At 34.8% G+C, this 18525-nt stretch overlaps 2 protein-coding genes across 5 annotated transcripts in view; both read left to right on the top strand.

The window, feature by feature from the left end:
* The first annotated feature begins 1802 nt into the window (after positions 1 to 1802).
* On the top strand, positions 1803 to 7109 carry LOC111398957 (phosphate transporter PHO1 homolog 1-like). Of its 2 annotated transcripts, none has more exons than XM_023026137.1 (13): positions 1803 to 2168; positions 2289 to 2571; positions 3071 to 3479; positions 3573 to 3621; positions 3713 to 3784; positions 4168 to 4297; positions 5082 to 5202; positions 5295 to 5544; positions 5653 to 5802; positions 5905 to 6057; positions 6146 to 6424; positions 6600 to 6736; positions 6897 to 7109. In XM_023026137.1, the coding sequence occupies exons 1-13, from the start codon at positions 1944 to 1946 to the stop codon at positions 6985 to 6987; spliced, it is 2349 nt and encodes a 782-aa protein (XP_022881905.1). In that variant the 5' UTR covers positions 1803 to 1943; the 3' UTR covers positions 6988 to 7109. The 2 variants fall into 2 exon arrangements, with proteins under 2 accessions (XP_022881905.1, XP_022881904.1); XM_023026136.1 differs by having other exon boundaries at positions 1805 to 2168; positions 2289 to 2586.
* A 4406-nt stretch (positions 7110 to 11515) lies between these two features.
* Positions 11516 to 18525, top strand: part of LOC111398956 (SUPPRESSOR OF ABI3-5-like) — a 12712-nt gene continuing 5702 nt past the window's right edge. The window contains exons 1-12 of one of the 3 annotated variants that reach the window (XM_023026135.1): positions 11516 to 11660; positions 14581 to 14711; positions 14908 to 14948; positions 15251 to 15460; positions 15605 to 16022; positions 16108 to 16179; positions 16293 to 16385; positions 16462 to 16541; positions 17282 to 17435; positions 17843 to 17927; positions 18086 to 18177; positions 18256 to 18324. In XM_023026135.1, coding sequence (XP_022881903.1) covers positions 14664 to 14711; positions 14908 to 14948; positions 15251 to 15460; positions 15605 to 16022; positions 16108 to 16179; positions 16293 to 16385; positions 16462 to 16541; positions 17282 to 17435; positions 17843 to 17927; positions 18086 to 18177; positions 18256 to 18324 — 1362 coding nt within the window. In that variant the 5' untranslated portion in view covers positions 11516 to 11660; positions 14581 to 14663. Of the gene's footprint in view, positions 11661 to 14580; positions 14712 to 14907; positions 14949 to 15250; positions 15461 to 15595; positions 16023 to 16107; positions 16180 to 16292; positions 16386 to 16461; positions 16542 to 17281; positions 17436 to 17842; positions 17928 to 18085; positions 18178 to 18255; positions 18325 to 18525 lie in introns of all 3 variants that reach the window. The other 2 variants (XM_023026134.1, XM_023026133.1) reach the window with 2 other exon arrangements.

Raw genomic sequence — 18525 nt, 5'->3', positions numbered from 1 at the left:
ATTCTTCTAGTAGAAATCATGCATTTAACACAATGAACTACCACTGATTCAAGATTATGCTGGTTTATACCCTGTGACAGGTATTGATTAAAAGCTAATTAATAGCTTTTGTCTCTATCAATACTTGAAACTGAAATGTTACCCTACTTCTCCAAATGCCATGTCTGTACAATAGAAGAAACTGCTTACCCAACTTCTCCAAACGACATGCTTGTACTGTACAATACAAGAAACTGGTTTCTTTCCTAGTCCTCAATGGCACGTGTATAACAGTGATATGATCACAAGTTATTCTTCAATTTCCAATGAACTCAGTACATATTCCCAAGCCGAAACAGAAACATCTTAGCTCAGTTACAAAGTGGCAGTATATAGGTATCCAAAAATAAGCCTCAATTGGGTAGAGATTCTTTAGAACTCATTTTAAACCATACATTTTCCAAAAATAATAATTTTGAATGTGAACCCATGGATTTCCTCTTCTTTTTAACCACACATTTTCCACCAAAAAAAAAAAAAAAAAAAAAACCACTTTTCACAAAATCTATTAAAAAAAAAAAAATCTACATCAAACAGACCCTAAGTATAACCTTAGTATGTTTGATATCTTGTATTAGATGAGCTCAACAGGCTAACGAAAATATGTGTGTGGAATATATGTGTTTGTTTTGTCCAGTACTGTACCATTCACCTTATTAAATAGAAAAAATTACGTGCATTTAAGGAAAGAGGGAGAAGAAAACAATTTGCAAATCTTTGAGTCATCCATCAATGATGGCGCTTTCAGTTTTCCACATATGTAACATCATTAGAGAATAGAGAGAGAAGGGGGAGACGATTCACAGTTAAGGATTTTGAATATTGTTGTTATAGTGGATGTTATCAGATGCTGCAAGTTGATGGAACAATGATTAGGGAGGAATAGAGCTTAGAACTTCTACAGTATAATTACTACCAGCAGTTCTAATGGCATCTTATAAAGTACTATTCTCTGAATTCTTTTTTGCTAAAGTTAATTTCTCTACTAAACACACTCCAATGATTAAATCGGCTTTGGTTGTTTTGTTCAGAAACTACTGCAAAGAGCAGATTTTTGCAGTTAGCGTGGATGTTCCCGTCAAATTCTCGTGTTAATGAAAAAAAAGTAGGGAAAAGCTTCATTGATTTACTGAGATACAACTCGTAGAAAATAATATTGACTCTGAAAAACAGAGATTCACTGGTTGATGTTGTCGATGTGCAAAATATGTTTATTATTTAGCCAATAATTAAAGTATGTTATATTATCTTTTCTTTTTAATAAGAAACAAAATCTTTTTCTCAGTGAAAGTGGGAGAAGTAAATTATTGCCCAGCCTTTTGTTATCCTCAAATCTAGTGGAAATCAGGCTGGTCTAATTAGAAGGAACCTTTGTGTTACTGAGAAAAATTTAACCAATAGCTTTCATTAAAATAAGCGGTTCTTGATTTATAACACTTCCCAAAGTCGATTTTGCCCTTCATTTGGTGCATGCCTCATGGAAATTATAAGGTTCTCGGCATAATGTGTGAAGAATTGTCAAAAACATTTCCCTAAATGGGACAAATGTGACTTCCAATCATCCATATTCCATATCATTTGGTGACATTCTCAATTTCTTTAAATTCGCCCCCCTTTTACGAGCTTTTTGTACCTTCGATGTTGGCTAAGAAGTCACCAAATCCAGCATCAGTTTGGTAAATTTTCCGGCGAACCAAACCATTAAGTGGAATGAGCATAAAATGACATAAGATGCAAAAGGATATTATAGAATGTGCTGTCTAGCATCTGTACTAGCCCATCAATCAAAATTCCTTTTCCACTCCATAAATAATGCGACCATAGTCCTCCACTGATACACTCACAAACACAAATCCATACCATTTTTTTTCCTTGTATTAAGTGCAAAAAATTTATTCAACAAAATGGTGAAATTTTCCAAGCAATTTGAAGGTCAGCTGGTTCCCGAATGGAAAGAGGCCTTCGTTGATTACTGGAAACTCAAGAAGGACCTCAAGAAAATCCATCTCCTCAATAATGAGAAAACAGAAAGTGAAAAACAAACTAGTTCTTTTTCCAGTAAACTAGTTTCCTACATAAACAAGTACACTTCTCTTGGCCCTAAGCAAAGAGAACACAAAGTCATTCAAGTAAGCCTTTTTTTTCCATTACATGCTTTTTTATCGCAATGTGTCATATAAAGATTCTGTCAGATTGAATCCATTATATTGACAATAAGTTCATTGAATTTCTTGTAATTTTTCTTGAAGGTTCATCAGAAGCTTGCAGCATCAGCTAGTTTGGGAGATACGTATGAAACGGAGCTGCTTGAGCAATTTTCTGATACAGATGCTGCCATCGAGTTTTTTGCGTGTCTTGATCTTCAACTTAACAAAGTGAATCAATTTTTTAGAACAAAAGAGAAGGAGTTTCTTGAAAGGGGTGATTCATTGAAGAAACAAATGGAGATTCTCATTGAGCTTAAAACTGCGTTGAAGCAAAAACGCGCTAAAGGGCCTTTTCAGGACTCGAAAGAGGAGGACTCAATATCAGGCACCATATCATGTGGTAAATAACAAATATCCTCTGTTCTTATTATGAAATACTAAACTGACATTCTGCCTAAATGATTCATCTTGCCGCATGTTTAGTTCATTGGACTCAACAATGATGAACAAAACTGTCTTTATTTTTGCATCAAACGTGCCCTTAATGTTTTGTTCATTAACACTAAAGTATGAATAAGTGGTTTTTCTCTCTTACGGCCATAGAGTTAAGATATGTTTGTGCTTATTATTACTTACGTTAAGCAAGCGCTCTAATATAATTCTTGAATTTTTTGTTAAAAAGTAACAAATTTCTTATTCATCTAGCAAGGTGTCATAACATTATGTATCCTTCTCTACTCCATTTTACATAGCAAATACAATTTCTCGACTTCAAGAAAATTAAAAGAACAATCTCTGAGTCTTGCATTTTCATGCTTCTTGGAAGTTCAAGTTACTTGTGTTTTTAAAAAAATCTCAGTCTGTTTGTTTCTATTTGGCCATAGATGAAGAGTCAGTTAAGGACAGGACAGAACAACAACAGGGGCTGGAGAACTCAACCGACGAATCAGACAAAAATGATATGCAATGCACAGAGTGTCCAACATCTGGTGAACTGGAAAAGTCAATGAGGATGAAAAAAGAGGATGGGAAATTTAGGTCCCTTTCGGGTCGAATGATTAACTACCAAGGAAAGAACTTAAGAATTCACATTCCTATGACAAATCCAACCAGAACATTTTCGTCTATCACTTATTTACTCTGGGATGATTTGGTAAATCAGTCATCCAAGAAATGTGGTTCAGATGAAAATAAATTGCATATTAACAAAACGAAGCTACATCACGCTGAAAAAATGATTAGAGGAGCATTTATCGAGCTTTACAAAGGATTAGGCTACCTCAAAACATACAGGTTTGAACAACAACATGCCAGTACATTATTTTTTGGAATATCATTTTTGTCCTGTTAAAAGCATTACAAATTTTTTTTTTTGTAAACTATCAGGCACTTAAACATGCTTGCTTTTGTAAAGATTATGAAGAAATTTGACAAAGTAAGTATATGTGTTTAACTTTTTAGTTTTGTGGACATTCATCTTTTTCCTTTTTCATTCATCATGGCCAACAGACTTTATGTATTTTCAGGTGACTAACAAACAAGTTCTTCCCATTTACATAAGAGTGGTTGAGAGCTCCTACTTCAACAGTTCAGACAAGGTAAGCCACAAATCCGAAAAAGTTACAATACAACCAAAATAAATAAATAAACATTGTTCTTGATATATTTGAGGTCGGCTATATAAATCCTTTATTCTCGACTCTGCTCAGTTCAAAAACGTAACAATCTTTAGTAAAATCCTTAGTAATTATCTCATGAGCGCGAAACAAAGTATCATTGATTGGGAGATGATTGGATGTGGGGTATGAAATATCCCATCATCAGATTATTCTTAGACAGTTTTAAGTGGTGACTGATCAGACTGTACAGTGGCCTCCTCCTCTCTTGAGAAATGGCTCTAGATTTCCATTTATCTACCCAAGATTTTCTTGTCTCTCCCAATAAAAATTTTCAAAAACCTAATTAGTTTGAGCAATGACAGGCTTTGAAGTTAGCAGATGAAGTTGAGGAGCTTTTCATTAAGCATTTTGCTGAAGATGACAGAAGAAAGGCCATGAAATACCTTAAACCGACCCAGCGTAGAGAATCACACAGCGTGACATTTTTCATTGGTGAGTTTTTTGCAATCAAATCCAAATGTGCAGTGTTGCAAGTTGCCAAAAAGAAGAAATTATTCAAGAAAAATATATACACAACTCGTTTCTTTTTAAGTACTACAGACATTCTTTATCAGCTGTTTTTCACTTGATGATCAGATAATACAAAATAAAGATTAAAAAACTAAAAGGTCCACAGGAAAAGCCTGATAACCTCGAATCAGCCACTAAATTATAGCAAAAGTGGTCAAATATGGTCAACTTTTTGGAAGTGGGCTATAAAGAAAGGCCCATGTCTAAAATTGTAAAGAACCACCCTAAATATTTCAAAAAATAAAATAAAATAAAGGGGGCTCTTTTATGTCTCCAAAGTGTGGTGCCTTGCTGTGTAAGCAGTAGACTTTAATGAGAAATGTACTAATGTTGAGCCTGTGCTTAACATATTAGAGACAAGCATACCATGAATTCTAGTACATATTCCTTAATGTGATGTCGATCACATATTGAAAGTTTAATACAAGGCCTACTACATAGACCTTCCGACTATGCCCCGTGTCTTTGCCTAATGACCACGGGTTCAAGTCTCATTTTCAGCCCTCTAAAAAAGAGAGGCAAAAAATAAGGAAAGAAGTGTCAATTAATCCAACATATCATCAAGAAATTCTAACGTTCCTCGTAAAAATAGTTATAATATGGATATTATTACAATGTATCCCCCAATTAATAAATAAAATTATTATACAGCTTAATATTGCAAGAGATTCTACTGATCCTGTGTCTTTTTCGTGTTAATAACCAGGCTTGTTTTCTGGATGTTTCCTTGCGCTTTTCGTTGGATATGTCATCATGGCTCATATTACAGGGATGTATAGACCTGAATCAAATACAGTCTACATGGAAACAGTCTACCCTGTCCTCAGGCAAGTGCTTGATTTTTATCTGTATCCATATTTGACGATTGATAAAAATTTCTACAGCTGCTAACTGAAATTTTCGTCTTTAATTTTTGCAGCATGTTTAGCCTACTAATTCTACATTTCTTTCTATATGGATGCAATATTTTTATGTGGGGAAAGACTCGAATAAACTATAGCTTCATATTTGAGCTGTCTCCAACAAAAGAACTGAAGTACAGAGATGTGTTCTTGATTTGTACCACATCAATGACTGCTGTAGTCGGGGTCTTGTTCGTTCATCTATCCCTCGTGTCAAAAGGTTACTCTTCTACCCAAGCTCAAATCATCCCTGGCCTTCTGCTCCTGGTAATTTTTTGATATTACAGTTCTCAAGTAAAAGTAGTACCAATATTAAAATAAGTTTTATTTCTTAGAAATTCTAGCCACTAAAAGAATAGACAAATTCTTTTACAGGTTTTTCTACTAGTCTTGGTGTGCCCCTTCAACATTATCTACAAATCAAGTCGTTTCCGCTTCCTTTCTGTAATGCGGAACATTATCTTATCTCCCTTGTATAAGGTCGTAATGCTCGACTTTTTCATGGCTGATCAACTTTGTAGCCAGGTATTTAGTGCTTTAATTGAATGATATTTCAGATACTACAAGAATTCTTACATTCTAAACACTCAGTAACAATCTGGAGTATATGTTTCTACTATAAATCAGGTACCAATGCTAAGGAACCTGGAATATGTAGCATGCTACTATATAACTGGGAGCTACAAAACTCAGGATTATGGATACTGTATGAGAACCACGTATTATAGGGACCTTGCTTATGCAGTTTCCTTTTTACCTTACTACTGGAGGGCTATGCAGGTTTAGCATTGATTTTTTTTTCCCTTACGCGGATTAATTTTAGATTATCGATATAAATTTATCCATGAATTTTGATATTGTTTTACAGTGTGCACGTCGATGGTTTGACGAAGGGCATAAAAGCCACCTTGTCAACCTTGGAAAATACGTGTCTGCCATGCTGGCAGCCGGAGCTAAAGTAGCATACGAGAAAGAAAAAAGTGTGGGAAGGCTTTGCCTAGTTGTAGTCATTTCAAGTGCTGCAACTTTGTATCAACTGTATTGGGACTTTGTAAAGGACTGGGGTTTGCTCCAGTTTCATTCCAAGAATCCATGGCTAAGAGATGAACTAATGCTTCAGAAAAAGTTCATTTACTTTTTCTCCATGGTATATATGCCCCTCTCCTCTGATTCTCCACTTTAATTATAGGCATTTAAGCCTCAAATAATTATGTACTACAAGCATTATTCTTGTCTTTATACTTATGAGCACATCAGTACAAACATACAGGGCAAAATCTATATTTTTCAAAGATCTTGACCAACTATGCTACTTTGTGCAGGGGTTGAACCTTTTTCTCAGGCTAGCATGGTTGCAAACAGTTTTTAACTACACATTTGGAAGGGTAGATTACAGAGTAACCGGACTATGTTTAGCAGCACTTGAAGTTGTTAGAAGAGGCCAATGGAACTTTTACAGGTAAAAACATATGTTTTCAACACGTTCCCCCACGTCAAAAATCTCACAAGTGAACGGTTTCCATAAATAACGATGTCAAAGAGACTTAAACTTGGGACTTTTACGTGTTTTTGCACAATCCTGGGACTTAAAAGTAATAATCATATATATTACTTTACAGGTTGGAGAATGAGCATCTAAATAATGCTGGAAAATTCAGAGCTGTGAAGACTGTACCACTTCCTTTTCATGAAGTGGATGATCAAGATTGAGGCCAATTTGCTTACAGAATATTAGCTAGGATTATGCAACTTATTACTCTGTTATTCAAAGATGAAATGAAATTCCCATTGTACAAGTTGAAGTTCAAAATATCAACTTGTTTTTTGTCATATTCTCTGGAATATTCACTTCAGCTAAATAATTTATACTCAGTAAACAGAAAACTTTGCCTTTTGATTGATGGGACGAAAAATAATTTTGTATTAATATTTTATCAACGCCATAATATGTAGATCATTGTCTTTTTAGTTTTAGTTGAACGTGAAGCACAAAACTAGACAAGATTAAGCACAGTTAACAAATTGAGTGTGTGAATTAGACACCCTCTTGCAATTTATTTACCAACTCTTGTATTTATATAAAGAGCTTAGAAGACTAAGTAAACAATATGTTGTGACAACATCGATGAATTCACCCTTCGTCTATCAATAGGTACTAGATTTTCTTGTTTGGTTAGGCGGCTCAACTAACTTGGGTAACAATGACTAGCTAAAATTCCACTGGTAATCACCTTTAGGTATTACCATCGGAGGTATTGACTTCAATACTTAAGCGATTTTCGTTAACGATTATTTATTGTCGACAGATATTCTTCTGCGATGACTAACAAACATAATACCAATGATGTTGTCGGTGGCCACTGATATTAAAAATTTATTTATCGCAAACTCGATAAATGACATTCATATGCACAAGTTCAAAGCCCAAAAGTACGGCTAGACAAGTGGTAAAACTTAGGGACAAATGCACAATTTAATCAAAGGACGATTAAACCATTATTCATTGTCATATTTATTTTTATGATTTTTTTACATCAGGTTATTATTATTGATATTTTATTAATAAGCAAGTACCATCCTTAACCATAAATTTCGTTATAAAATTATGTTACCACACTTTAAAACGAGGGAAAAATATTTGGTCACAATTTTGTTTTTGTTGGATTTTTTACATAATTTTACGGGAAGCATAATCTTTCATTCCTCTCAATAAAATTTTTGAACAAAAATTATCATAAACTACATAATGTATTAATTAATGAATGATTGAAAATAAGACAAATAAAAAAATATAAAGATATAAAGTGTGACAATATATAAAATTTATATACCTTTAATATCATTAAAATGTGGTGCATATTCGGCCGGGTCAATGAGGACTTTTCAAAGTGGTAATTACTTCAAACCAGAATTTTTAAGATCCAATTTCAAAAATTAGATATAAAATTTGTTTATACAAAAATCAGATATTAATTCAAATATATAATATTAATAACCTGCCAAAATTCATCACAAACCCTAATTACTCTCCCCTCCATGTTCTCTCTCTCTCTCTCTCTCATGACAGCTAACATTCCCTCTCCTCTCTACATACCAATCTCTCTATCTCACACATCTCAGCAGCCGGCATCCCATTCCCGGTCAATGTCTTCATCCCTGGTAAAAGGCGTCGAGGCACTACGATCTGATTCTTCTGGGCGCTACTGCAAACACGTGGCATTTGGTTTCTTCTGGCATCTAGTTCCCAGCCACCGTCTTTATCCAGTCATCTGATTTTTGGTCTTTGGTATTTGGTTGGTTGTGATTGTGATGTTCATTGTGGCGGTGAAGTGGTAGGGTTGTTGGCGGTTCGGCAAGCTGGTGGTGGTTGTGATGTAGTGGCATAGCGGTTGCGGTTGCTACGAAGTCGCAACCTGGTTGTTCAATAACATTATTTTGAATTTGATTTTTTTGTGGTGTTTGAATGGTAGTGTTTATGATGTTGGTTGCGGTGGTGAGATGATAGTGATATTTTTGGTCTGGTGAGGTGGTGGCGATGAGGATAGTGATACTAGTCATGGCGACGGTGATAGTGGTAGTGGTAGTGGTAGTGGGTGAGATGGAATGGGGTGAGACTACTTGCAACCAATAAATTAGTTAATTTTGTGACCAGTAAATAATATATAATTTAAGAAATGTGATTTTGACTTATAATTTATTAAGTTTATTAAGTTGTGGTCAAGAAATAATTTGTAACTAATTAATTTGATAATTTGTAATTGTCAAATAAATTTTGACTTATAGAATTTATGATTTGTGATTAACAAATAAATTGTAATTTATAAAATTTTTTATTTGTGATTAATAAATAAATTGTTATTTATAATTTTTTTCATTTGTGATCAAGTAATAATTTGTAATCAATTAATTATGATAAAAAAAAAAGTAGTGACCTATAAATACGTAATTGTTATTATAAATTGTATAATTGTTATTTTAATATATTTAATTAATTATTTATAAAATAAATTTTAATTAATATCTTATTTTTGAAATTTTAAACCGTATTTTTTAATTTTGAAATGGATGATAATTTATTTCTTGGTTTTGAAATTTCCCCTTTCCAAATGGGAAAATTAAACCCACTGTCCCTCAAAATGAAGGGATTTGAATAACACCCTATTAAATGATTAATACATTTAAACACATAATTAACACGTTCTAAACTCCTAAAACCCAAATTAGATTCCTAATTATAGGAAACTCCCAAAGACCCTCCTCCTTACCCAGCGGTGGTACAATAGCCTCAGTTGTAGCTGGGAGCGATGATGAAAACTATGTCCAGGCTTTCACAAAGGACGCTATCACTACGTGGTTTTGAGGGAAACTTACTGCGATCAACGTCGTCATTGATGTGCTCTGTGAACATTTGAGGCAACCTGAAGGTGGTGTTCTGATAGATTGTGAATCAATTCGATGCTTTTCATCGTAGGAGGCTGAACTGGATTCCGAACTTCTAAATGCAACAATACTATTCGATTGTTGATATCACGCTAGACCTTCAAAAGGTTGAAGCCGATAAGTGCAAAAAAAACCTAAGGTGTCTAAAATGAATACTGAGGATGAAGAAAAAATTTGTTCTATAACAAATGCAGATGAGATGCTCTCATGGTCGAATAAATTTTGATTTTGGACTCATTCTTGAAATTGGTTTGCATTGCTTGCAAGGGTATATAAGATCAATTGTTATCTTGTTTCTTGCAATGACAGACTCAACCAAATGCAAGCAGCAATGAGTTGCCTTCACTTTGTTACGATAGATACAACCGTTTTCAAAATTTGATTTTTTCTTGTAATATGTTTTGAGTTTCTTGCAATAGTGGACTCGATCAAATGCGAGTACCATTTGGCAACAACTGTTCAAATGCAATAAGATGAGTGGCAGACAGTAAGAAAATATGGCATCCATGTTTGCAATCACCATATAAAATGGCAATGTTTGGTTTGTTTTCTAACTTCATATGCTCACCTTTTTCGGGCCTTCAAGCTACATACATTTTGGCTTTTGAACGGCATCTTGCAATGTGCAAGATGGGTGGCGTACATGTAGTCATGCACTTCAAGGGGTAGCATCCTCTCAAGCAAGCATCTTTGGGAATGGGTGTTGGTGCTACTAAGCCATCTACGATAGTGATTTCCAGAATGTTGATGTCGCTCAGCAGTTTACGTACTATAACAAGAATGTTGATGTTGCTTAGCAGTTTACGTACTACCAATGATGTAACAAGATTGGATATCATGTGACGATCCTTTGAGTACCCATTTTGAATTTCTGTAACTGTTAATGACTCTTATGAAATTAAGCTTTTGACTAATTTGTTTATGAATTGACTTTATATACGTTGATTATGTGATTATTTACATATGAGATCAATCATTACTATATTGAATACATGAATGCAATCAATATGTGGAATTGAATAATTTTATCGTTGTCTCATCTTAGATTGAACAAATAGACTGAAAACAGTTGCTATTTCTAAATTTTTACCAAAAGTTTTAATAGAGTAAAATAGATACTAATTATTCAGCGAGTGTTTATCAATTTTTCTTAGTGTTTGTCACTTTTTGAGTCTTTGTTATTTTTTTTTTGTTTGTATCACTTTTGAGTGTTTGTCACTTTTTTTTTAAATATGTAACTTTTTTTTTTTCTGAATTCGGGTCACCTTTTTTAAATTTCTGTCATTTTTTTGAATTTTTATCACTTGTTTTAGTATGTCACTTTTTTTGATTTTTTATTACTTTTTTTTATTATATGTCACTTTTTTCGGTTGCCGCTTTGAAATTTCTACCACTTTTTTTAACGACAAACATCGCTTTTTAATAAAAGCAACATTGTATGTCATTTGTTTAATAAAAAAGTGATATTATGCCTTTTTTTAAGAATTTTTTTTAAAAAAAAGTGACACTTTGACTTTACATAGTATTTTTTATTTTCAAAAATTTTTCGTATGATTTTTCGAAGGATTAACATATATGTATCGAGGGGGGTTACCAAATGGTGTCTCCCCTCTCACAATGCATGGTGGGCCTCACGTGAATTTGAAAATGATGGCTCATGGTCCCTACTCCTGCTATGAGTAATAGTTAAAAGATTTGATAAAAAAATTCGGTAAATGTGATATTGTCATTTTCCAAAGGACAATAAGGGTATTTTCTTAAGTTTGCTATCAATTGCCTTGCTGGGCTGCTAATTGACAAAATAACACCTACTAATTGACGAAATGCCCATTTGCTCAATATTTTTGTAACGAAATCGAATTAGGTCAACATTTCTGCACGGATCAAATCCCTAATCTCGAATTCATTTTCACAGACAATAAATCCTAGACCTGTCCTTCAAGGTATGTGATATATTTTTGGACTGGAATCACTGTTGGTGTTTGCTGTATGTTTATCTAGTCCACGAATATCTTCAATTTTTAGTCTATTTGTTCAATTTCATGCGCGGAAATTTGCTTTATTTTCGGTTAATTTTATTTCTAATTTATCTAAAATATGACTGAAACAACGATCTTGAAAAAAAAAGAGAAACTTTTGCATAACTTTCTTAGCATAATTTTGATAATGTTAACGGGTAACTACATTGTTGGGATAGAATTTCCAAGGAGTCGGATTCTGTATTTGTTTTGAATAATAGGTCAGCTGCAAGTGTGACCTTTTCTAAGGGCTTGATGGATGGGAAAACGGGCTCTGTTTTTCTTTTCTTCTTTGACCGCCCCCCGGGGGGGGGGGGGGTTGCAATGGTATTGCTGGTTTATCTCTTGACGGAGGACTGAACTTATTTGTGGGTCAGTGCTGAATGCTGACTGGTCTGTTGCGTTTTAACGTGAAAATCTTCATCCACTGTTATTGCTAGAGTCATATTCTTAATGAAACTGGATTTCTATTTCCTTGCATCATTGATGTTTTTTTTTTCTTTGTATATAGAAATTAGAATGTCTTCTGGTTTATAAATTTGACATTTTTAGATTTTACTTGAGTCAAGATAAGTAGCAACTACATAACCATTAAAGATATGTTTATGTAGTATCTCTGTAATTTTTTTGGGGCTTCCCAAAGAGAAATAGGATTCTTCATGCACTTCTGTTACATTGTGGACCTCTTGAAATTTTGTTAGTGAAACTCAATTATGGTTTTCTTTTCCCAATAAAATTATGTGCAGAGTCATAGTGAGTTTCTTGTTACTATGGGATTCATTGCATGAGTCCCCTTTTTGCTTCATTATCTAAGTAAAGGCATCTGCTGACTGTGTTGCTCTTATTTAATGACACTGGCTATTTTCTATTCTGTCAATATTGATGGTAAGTTAGCAAGCATAATTCTTCTGGCGTATTCAATTTTTGGGTTGTATATGGAGAAGTGCCATCTTATTGATCATGGTTAAGCTCTGTTTAGGAATCTTTAGTTGATAAATTGATGAAAATCTAGTCAGGTTCCGTTTCAGCCCGACTTTGCTTTAGAATAGAGTGAACCTAGGATAAAGTCATATCAGGCAGCATGAGGTTGGATTGTCAGATTTAGAGTGTTGTTAAACATGACCCTCATCGATGTGGGGTCATACTTTGTCATCTGTAAACCTGCTTTTGCAGTTTGCCAAACACTGTCACAGAGACTGACCCTGTTTTGGAACTGTAGAATTATTATTCTTCTTCTTCTTCTTCTTCTTATTATTATTATTATTATTATTATTATTATTATATATATATATTTTTTTTTAATTTTTTTTTTCGGAATCACTTATAAAACTCATGTAGCAAAAAGATTTGCCCCTATGAAGTACCGATACGGACATATGTTGGATACGTTGACACTTTTTTTCAAAAATGTACTGACATGTTACGTCGTCAACACGTTGATTAAATTTTTTGTATTTCTTCATTTACATAGTATAAATTTAGTGTTATACTTGTTATTAATTTTCTTTTCAAAGTATAAGTACCTATACGTATTTAATAACAACTTTGAGTTAAAAATGTATAATATTTTTTAAAAAGAAAAAATGACCATAGTAGAGTGTCCAAGAAATGTTGGTATCCAACATCTGTCGAACGCGGACATGCTATCCTAGTTGAAGGTTTTGTGCTACAGAGATTTGGCATAACACTTGCACACAGATGACTACAAATTTCTTTGCTTTTAATGTTCAAAAAGGCGTACCTGGATACCGCGACACATTTCCTTCATGAGGCAAGGCGTAAGCCTCAATATAAACAAAAAGAATGTAAAAACCTATTAAAGTGCAAAGTAAGGAGAGCCAGCTTGTTTTGGACCTCAATCGAAGGTGCATCGTTTGGTGTGTGTGGAGGGAGAGAAACAGCCGTTGTTTTGATTATCATTCAAGGACTACAGAACATATCAAAGAATCATTTTATTTGACCTTGTATAATTGGTTTAATGCTGCGATTACTACTCGTATAGACGGGTTGCCCAACTTTATATCGTTTCTTTCTTTTATAAATTGATAATACGCTTCCTGTGTATTATCCGTGATTAATAAAATATTAGATTACTTATATAAAAAAAAAAAAAAAGGTTGTAATAAATAATAAACAATCCTGAAAGTTCATAATAAAATAATTTAAAGTTTGCAAACAAACAAAAGAAATTTATAAAGTGACGATAAATTATTATTTTATTTGGTGGGGCAATCGACTACTCCTAAAGTGGATCTATGAGAAATACAAATTTTTAATGTTTTTGTAGGAAGTTGGCTATTCCTGAAATGGGTCAATTAGAATTTTTATGTCTTGTTAGGCCACACCTAAAACAAAGTAAATAAGTATAGAAAATAAGAGGGGGGGGGGGGGGGTCTCACAAGCATTAAGGTGTGCTTTGAGACATATACCACTCTCAACTGAGGCGTACGCCTACAAAAACTGCTTCACAATCAGCGCCTCGCGGCACTTTTTTGCTAGCCTTCTTCGAGGCGGACCTCTATTGGGTTTTTATAAACCATGCTTGCTTTTTTCTGTCATGATGTCTTTCTTGTGCCATTAAACTGCTTCCTTTGTTGAAAGACTGAATGTGATACATACACTTGATTCCTGGAGATTATTTAACCCCTCTCTACAGGCAGAGAATGTTATATAATGATTTCCCACTCACCATCTTAATTTTATGTTTTAAGAATCTGAGGGGGATGTCCTTGGAAGTGTTTTATTTAAGGAAGTCAGTTAGAGGGCCAATTAGAGGGGAAGCCAATTGATGAAGACTGTTTCTGGATTCATGATGGCATAACTACTCTTTGTTCGTCAATTACAGGAAAGGTTTGATTCATCTTGCTTTTGCAACTTCTGAGCCATTATTAAGAGCTTTCAGGAGAAAGATTGGCTGTTTTGGAAGCAATGGATCGTGGCCGCTATGGTCTGCAGCAAGGATGGGAAAATAACAGCGTAATTGTGGTTTCCTTTTAATCACATTTGTGGGATGATATGCAAAATTAGGTTCATGTGATTGTCCATTTTTTTGGGCATCTCATCCTTAGAGAACATGAGAGAAGCCATGGGACAGTGAGGATGTGGAATCGGTTTGCCTACGTTGAACCATGATTATTAGTTGCTGACATAGCTTATTCTCTTGAATCCACAGGCTTTGGAGGGGTATGGCGCTGTTCATGATTCACACTTCAGGTGAGTTTTTACTGATGCTTATTGCCAGAAGGATAATTATTATTATTATTATTTTTCCAAGTATAAGCACTAGATGTTTACCTTTTACATTTTTTTCCCCTCCCTGGCTGATGGCATTCAGATGGGATTCTCAGAAAAATTACATGAGAGCTATTTATTTATTTTTATCTACTTTACCTTTGATGATATAAGTTTCAATGGTCAACTTCTTATGTCATATCTTCCATTCTCCATATACTCTACTCCTTTTCTATTACTTTCACTTTTCTTCTATCGGTTCTCGTCTCTTATTCTTTTGGCAGGGCTGGTGACCCTTATGATGATAGGAGGTATGTAGATGAAAGATTCTCAAGGGACAATGTTTATCCAAGGGGTGACTTTCACCGGGATGTATTGGAGAGGGATAACTATCCACCTCCACCACCAGCAGCTGGCATGTGGCCTCAAACAAGGAGGAGAAACTATGAAGAAGAATATTCTTTTGAGAGGGATTATAGACGACATGAGAAGCTGTATGTTTATTTATATTGTTAAATGAGTTCTTTTGTTGAAGCTGATGAGTATCATTAAATTGACACATTCTGGAATGTGATAAATTCTTGATGGTTATTAAGTACTGACAACTATCGGGATCTTGGAATTGACAGGCATGCTAGATATGGAGACCGTGAACGTGACGATTACGGATATGATGATTACGAATACAGATCTCATTTTTCACGTCGGAGCAGGGAGGACAGTCATGAAAGAGATCTTGAGTATGGGAGACACAGTTATGATTCAGACTATGATAGAGGCAATAGGAGAGATAGTAACTGGAGGAGGCATGAATCTCGTGAACGTGAGCGTGACAATAGAGACTTGAGTCGGGAAAGAGAAGAAAGCCCATATAGAAGGCACGACCGTTCTCGTTCACGTTCTCATGGTCGTGATGATCTTGCATGGTCTAGGTCTCCTCGAGGCCGGAGTCATGGTCGAAGTCATAGAGAAGATAGTTATGATGATGGTCGGCACAATAGAAGTAGCAGACCAAGTGATCGTGAAGATAGACGTCGGCATGACCATTACTCTGTTGTATGTTCCTTTTTCTCCATGTATCTCAATTATTTTTTGTGGTTCACAAGATCGAAGGCTTGAGCAGCATGCTCTCTCTTTATAGGCTCCCTCTGCTACCGTCGTTGTGAAGGGTCTTTCTCAAAAGACAACTGAAGAAGATTTATACCAGATCCTTGTAACTCCTCTTATTCTTCTCCATCCTTTCAAATTTCTGTCATGGACACTATCTCTTAATTGTGTCAATCTTGTTTGTTTACAACTTGTATGAATCTTGTTTGTTGGTATCAGGCTGAGTGGGGACCTCTTCGTCATGTCCGTGTGATCAAAGAGCGAAGCTCCGGCATATCTCGTGGATTTGCTTTTATCGATTTCCCTTCTGTGGTACGTAACCAACAATATCCTGACTATATATATATGACACTTATTCAATGCTAAAAAACTTCATGTTCTTAAACAGGATGCTGCACAGGCAATGATGACTAGGCTTGGGGATGAAGGTCTGCTTGTAGATGGCAGGAACCTCTTCTTTGAATATAGGTATATATACCTAACTTTTGTGATTGGTACACAAGTAGTCAACTTGCATAATTTCAGTTTATTTGCGTTGAGATGACTAAGCTGTTGAATAGGTTAGAATGACTTGGGTGTAGAAGGCATTGGCTGGTGCAGTAGTTTTTCTTCTTCCTTTTTTACTTCAGATTATACAAAAGTTAGGGGCGAGGTACCATTGTTTTCAGTTTGACACATATACTTGTGGACCCTTAATCGAAAAATCGAATTGGTAGGTTTCTATCTACCACTTCTTCCTAGTGCTTTTAACTACAAATGCTTGTGGATTATTCATGTGCCTGTAGATCATGTGAAAGTTCAGTTCAGTTGATTTTGCTGTATTTTGTTATAGACTCATTTTATCCCCTGCGTCATTTTCATCTTCTAGCTTTATATTGCCTTAAGTTTTTATCTGGTATTTTATTATCAAATCTTGCCTTTTCTTTTGTCATTTTTTTTCTTTACCTTTCTCCACCTTCTTAATGCTACAATGCTTCAGCAATTGGAGATGTCTTATGGATTCATTAATTGGTTTGACTTTTTTCTTCAATATGCATGCAGATGGTGAATTATTGTTCCAATGCTTGGAAGCTTTTGTGCATGCTGTTAAATTTATTGCATTGTATTCGATCAATGCTGATTCTATCCTAGCGAATTCATGCCGCTGTAAAAAAATATATTTCCTAAATATTGTCGGTTGTCATTATTAAAGTTGACTATTGTTGCAGTAGTAAGCCAACTGGGGGGGTTAGTGGACCGCTTGGAACAGATCATGCATCAAGATCAGGCCATGGTAATCACAGAAGTATTACCGTACCATCTGATTGGATGTGCACCATTTGTGGTTGTGTCAATTTTGCTCGGAGAACATCCTGTTTTCAGGTTTTCTTTTCCCTGCCTATTTACTTGGAAGTAATACGTTATTACAATGATTTCCCTAAGCAAGTCTTTTTGGATTGTGATGTGACGTACTTTTCATTAGAGCCTATGTTTCTAGATTTTTGCTTGCAGAATTTGTCATGGTTCATGAATCCATGTATTGCTGGTTGGGTGCAATAGTTGGCTGATCTTGAGTATTATTGCTTTTGGCTGTCTCAACATAAAGTTGATGCATTCAATTTTGAATGTGCATAATCTTCGTTCTTTGGTCTTGCTGTGAATTTTAACTAATAATAACTAGAGGGATTGCACAGATGCGTGAAGAGAAGCTTTCTCAGCATGTATGAATGAACTTTGCTCACTAATAATTTCTACCAAGTAATTGGGATTATTTTCATCTGTTGAATCAGTGTAATGAACCAAGAATGGAGGATGCTCCCCAAGCTGATATGACATCATCAAATCTAGCTCCTATTGGGAAGAGAGGAGAAACAGGTTAGTGGTACACACCAGTTCTCTCAACAGGCATGTATAGAATATCTGCTATGTTTATATACTTTTAGGTGCTACTCACGTTTATTGTAAATACACAATTTTTCTCAAGTGGCATGACAATCATGTATTGAATATTTTCTATGTTGATGTGTTTTCAGGTCCTACCCATGTTCTTGTTGTTCGTGGATTGGATGAAAATGCAGATGAGGAAATGCTTCGTTATGAGTTTTCTAAACATGCTCCTCTTAAGGTGCAGTATTTACTTATATTGTTGTGGTTAGTATTATATTCTTTCATCCAGGAGCTGTATTGATTTAAACACTTGCAGGATCTGCGACTTGTTAGAGATAAATTCACCCATGTCTCAAGAGGATTTGCTTTTGTTCATTTTTATTCGGTAAGTTTATCTGCTTCTGTTGTCTATGCTGCAACTATTTGGTGTTTTTTCTCCAACATTTGAATATGTTAAAAGACATTTTATTGTCATTGTGGTTTGTAATAAGAAATAATTTATTGGTGGCTGGAAAGAGATAAGAGATGCTTGGTGGCTGGAAAGAGATAAGAGATGCTCCCCCCCCCCACCCCCTCCCCCTCAAAA

This window comes from Olea europaea, chromosome 8 (assembly GCF_002742605.1).
Source record: "Olea europaea var. sylvestris chromosome 8, O_europaea_v1, whole genome shotgun sequence".
Classification (NCBI taxonomy): Eukaryota; Viridiplantae; Streptophyta; class Magnoliopsida; order Lamiales; family Oleaceae; genus Olea; species Olea europaea.
The sequence above is the reverse complement of the archived record's forward strand: the minus strand, read 5'-3'. Positions and strand labels throughout refer to the sequence as shown.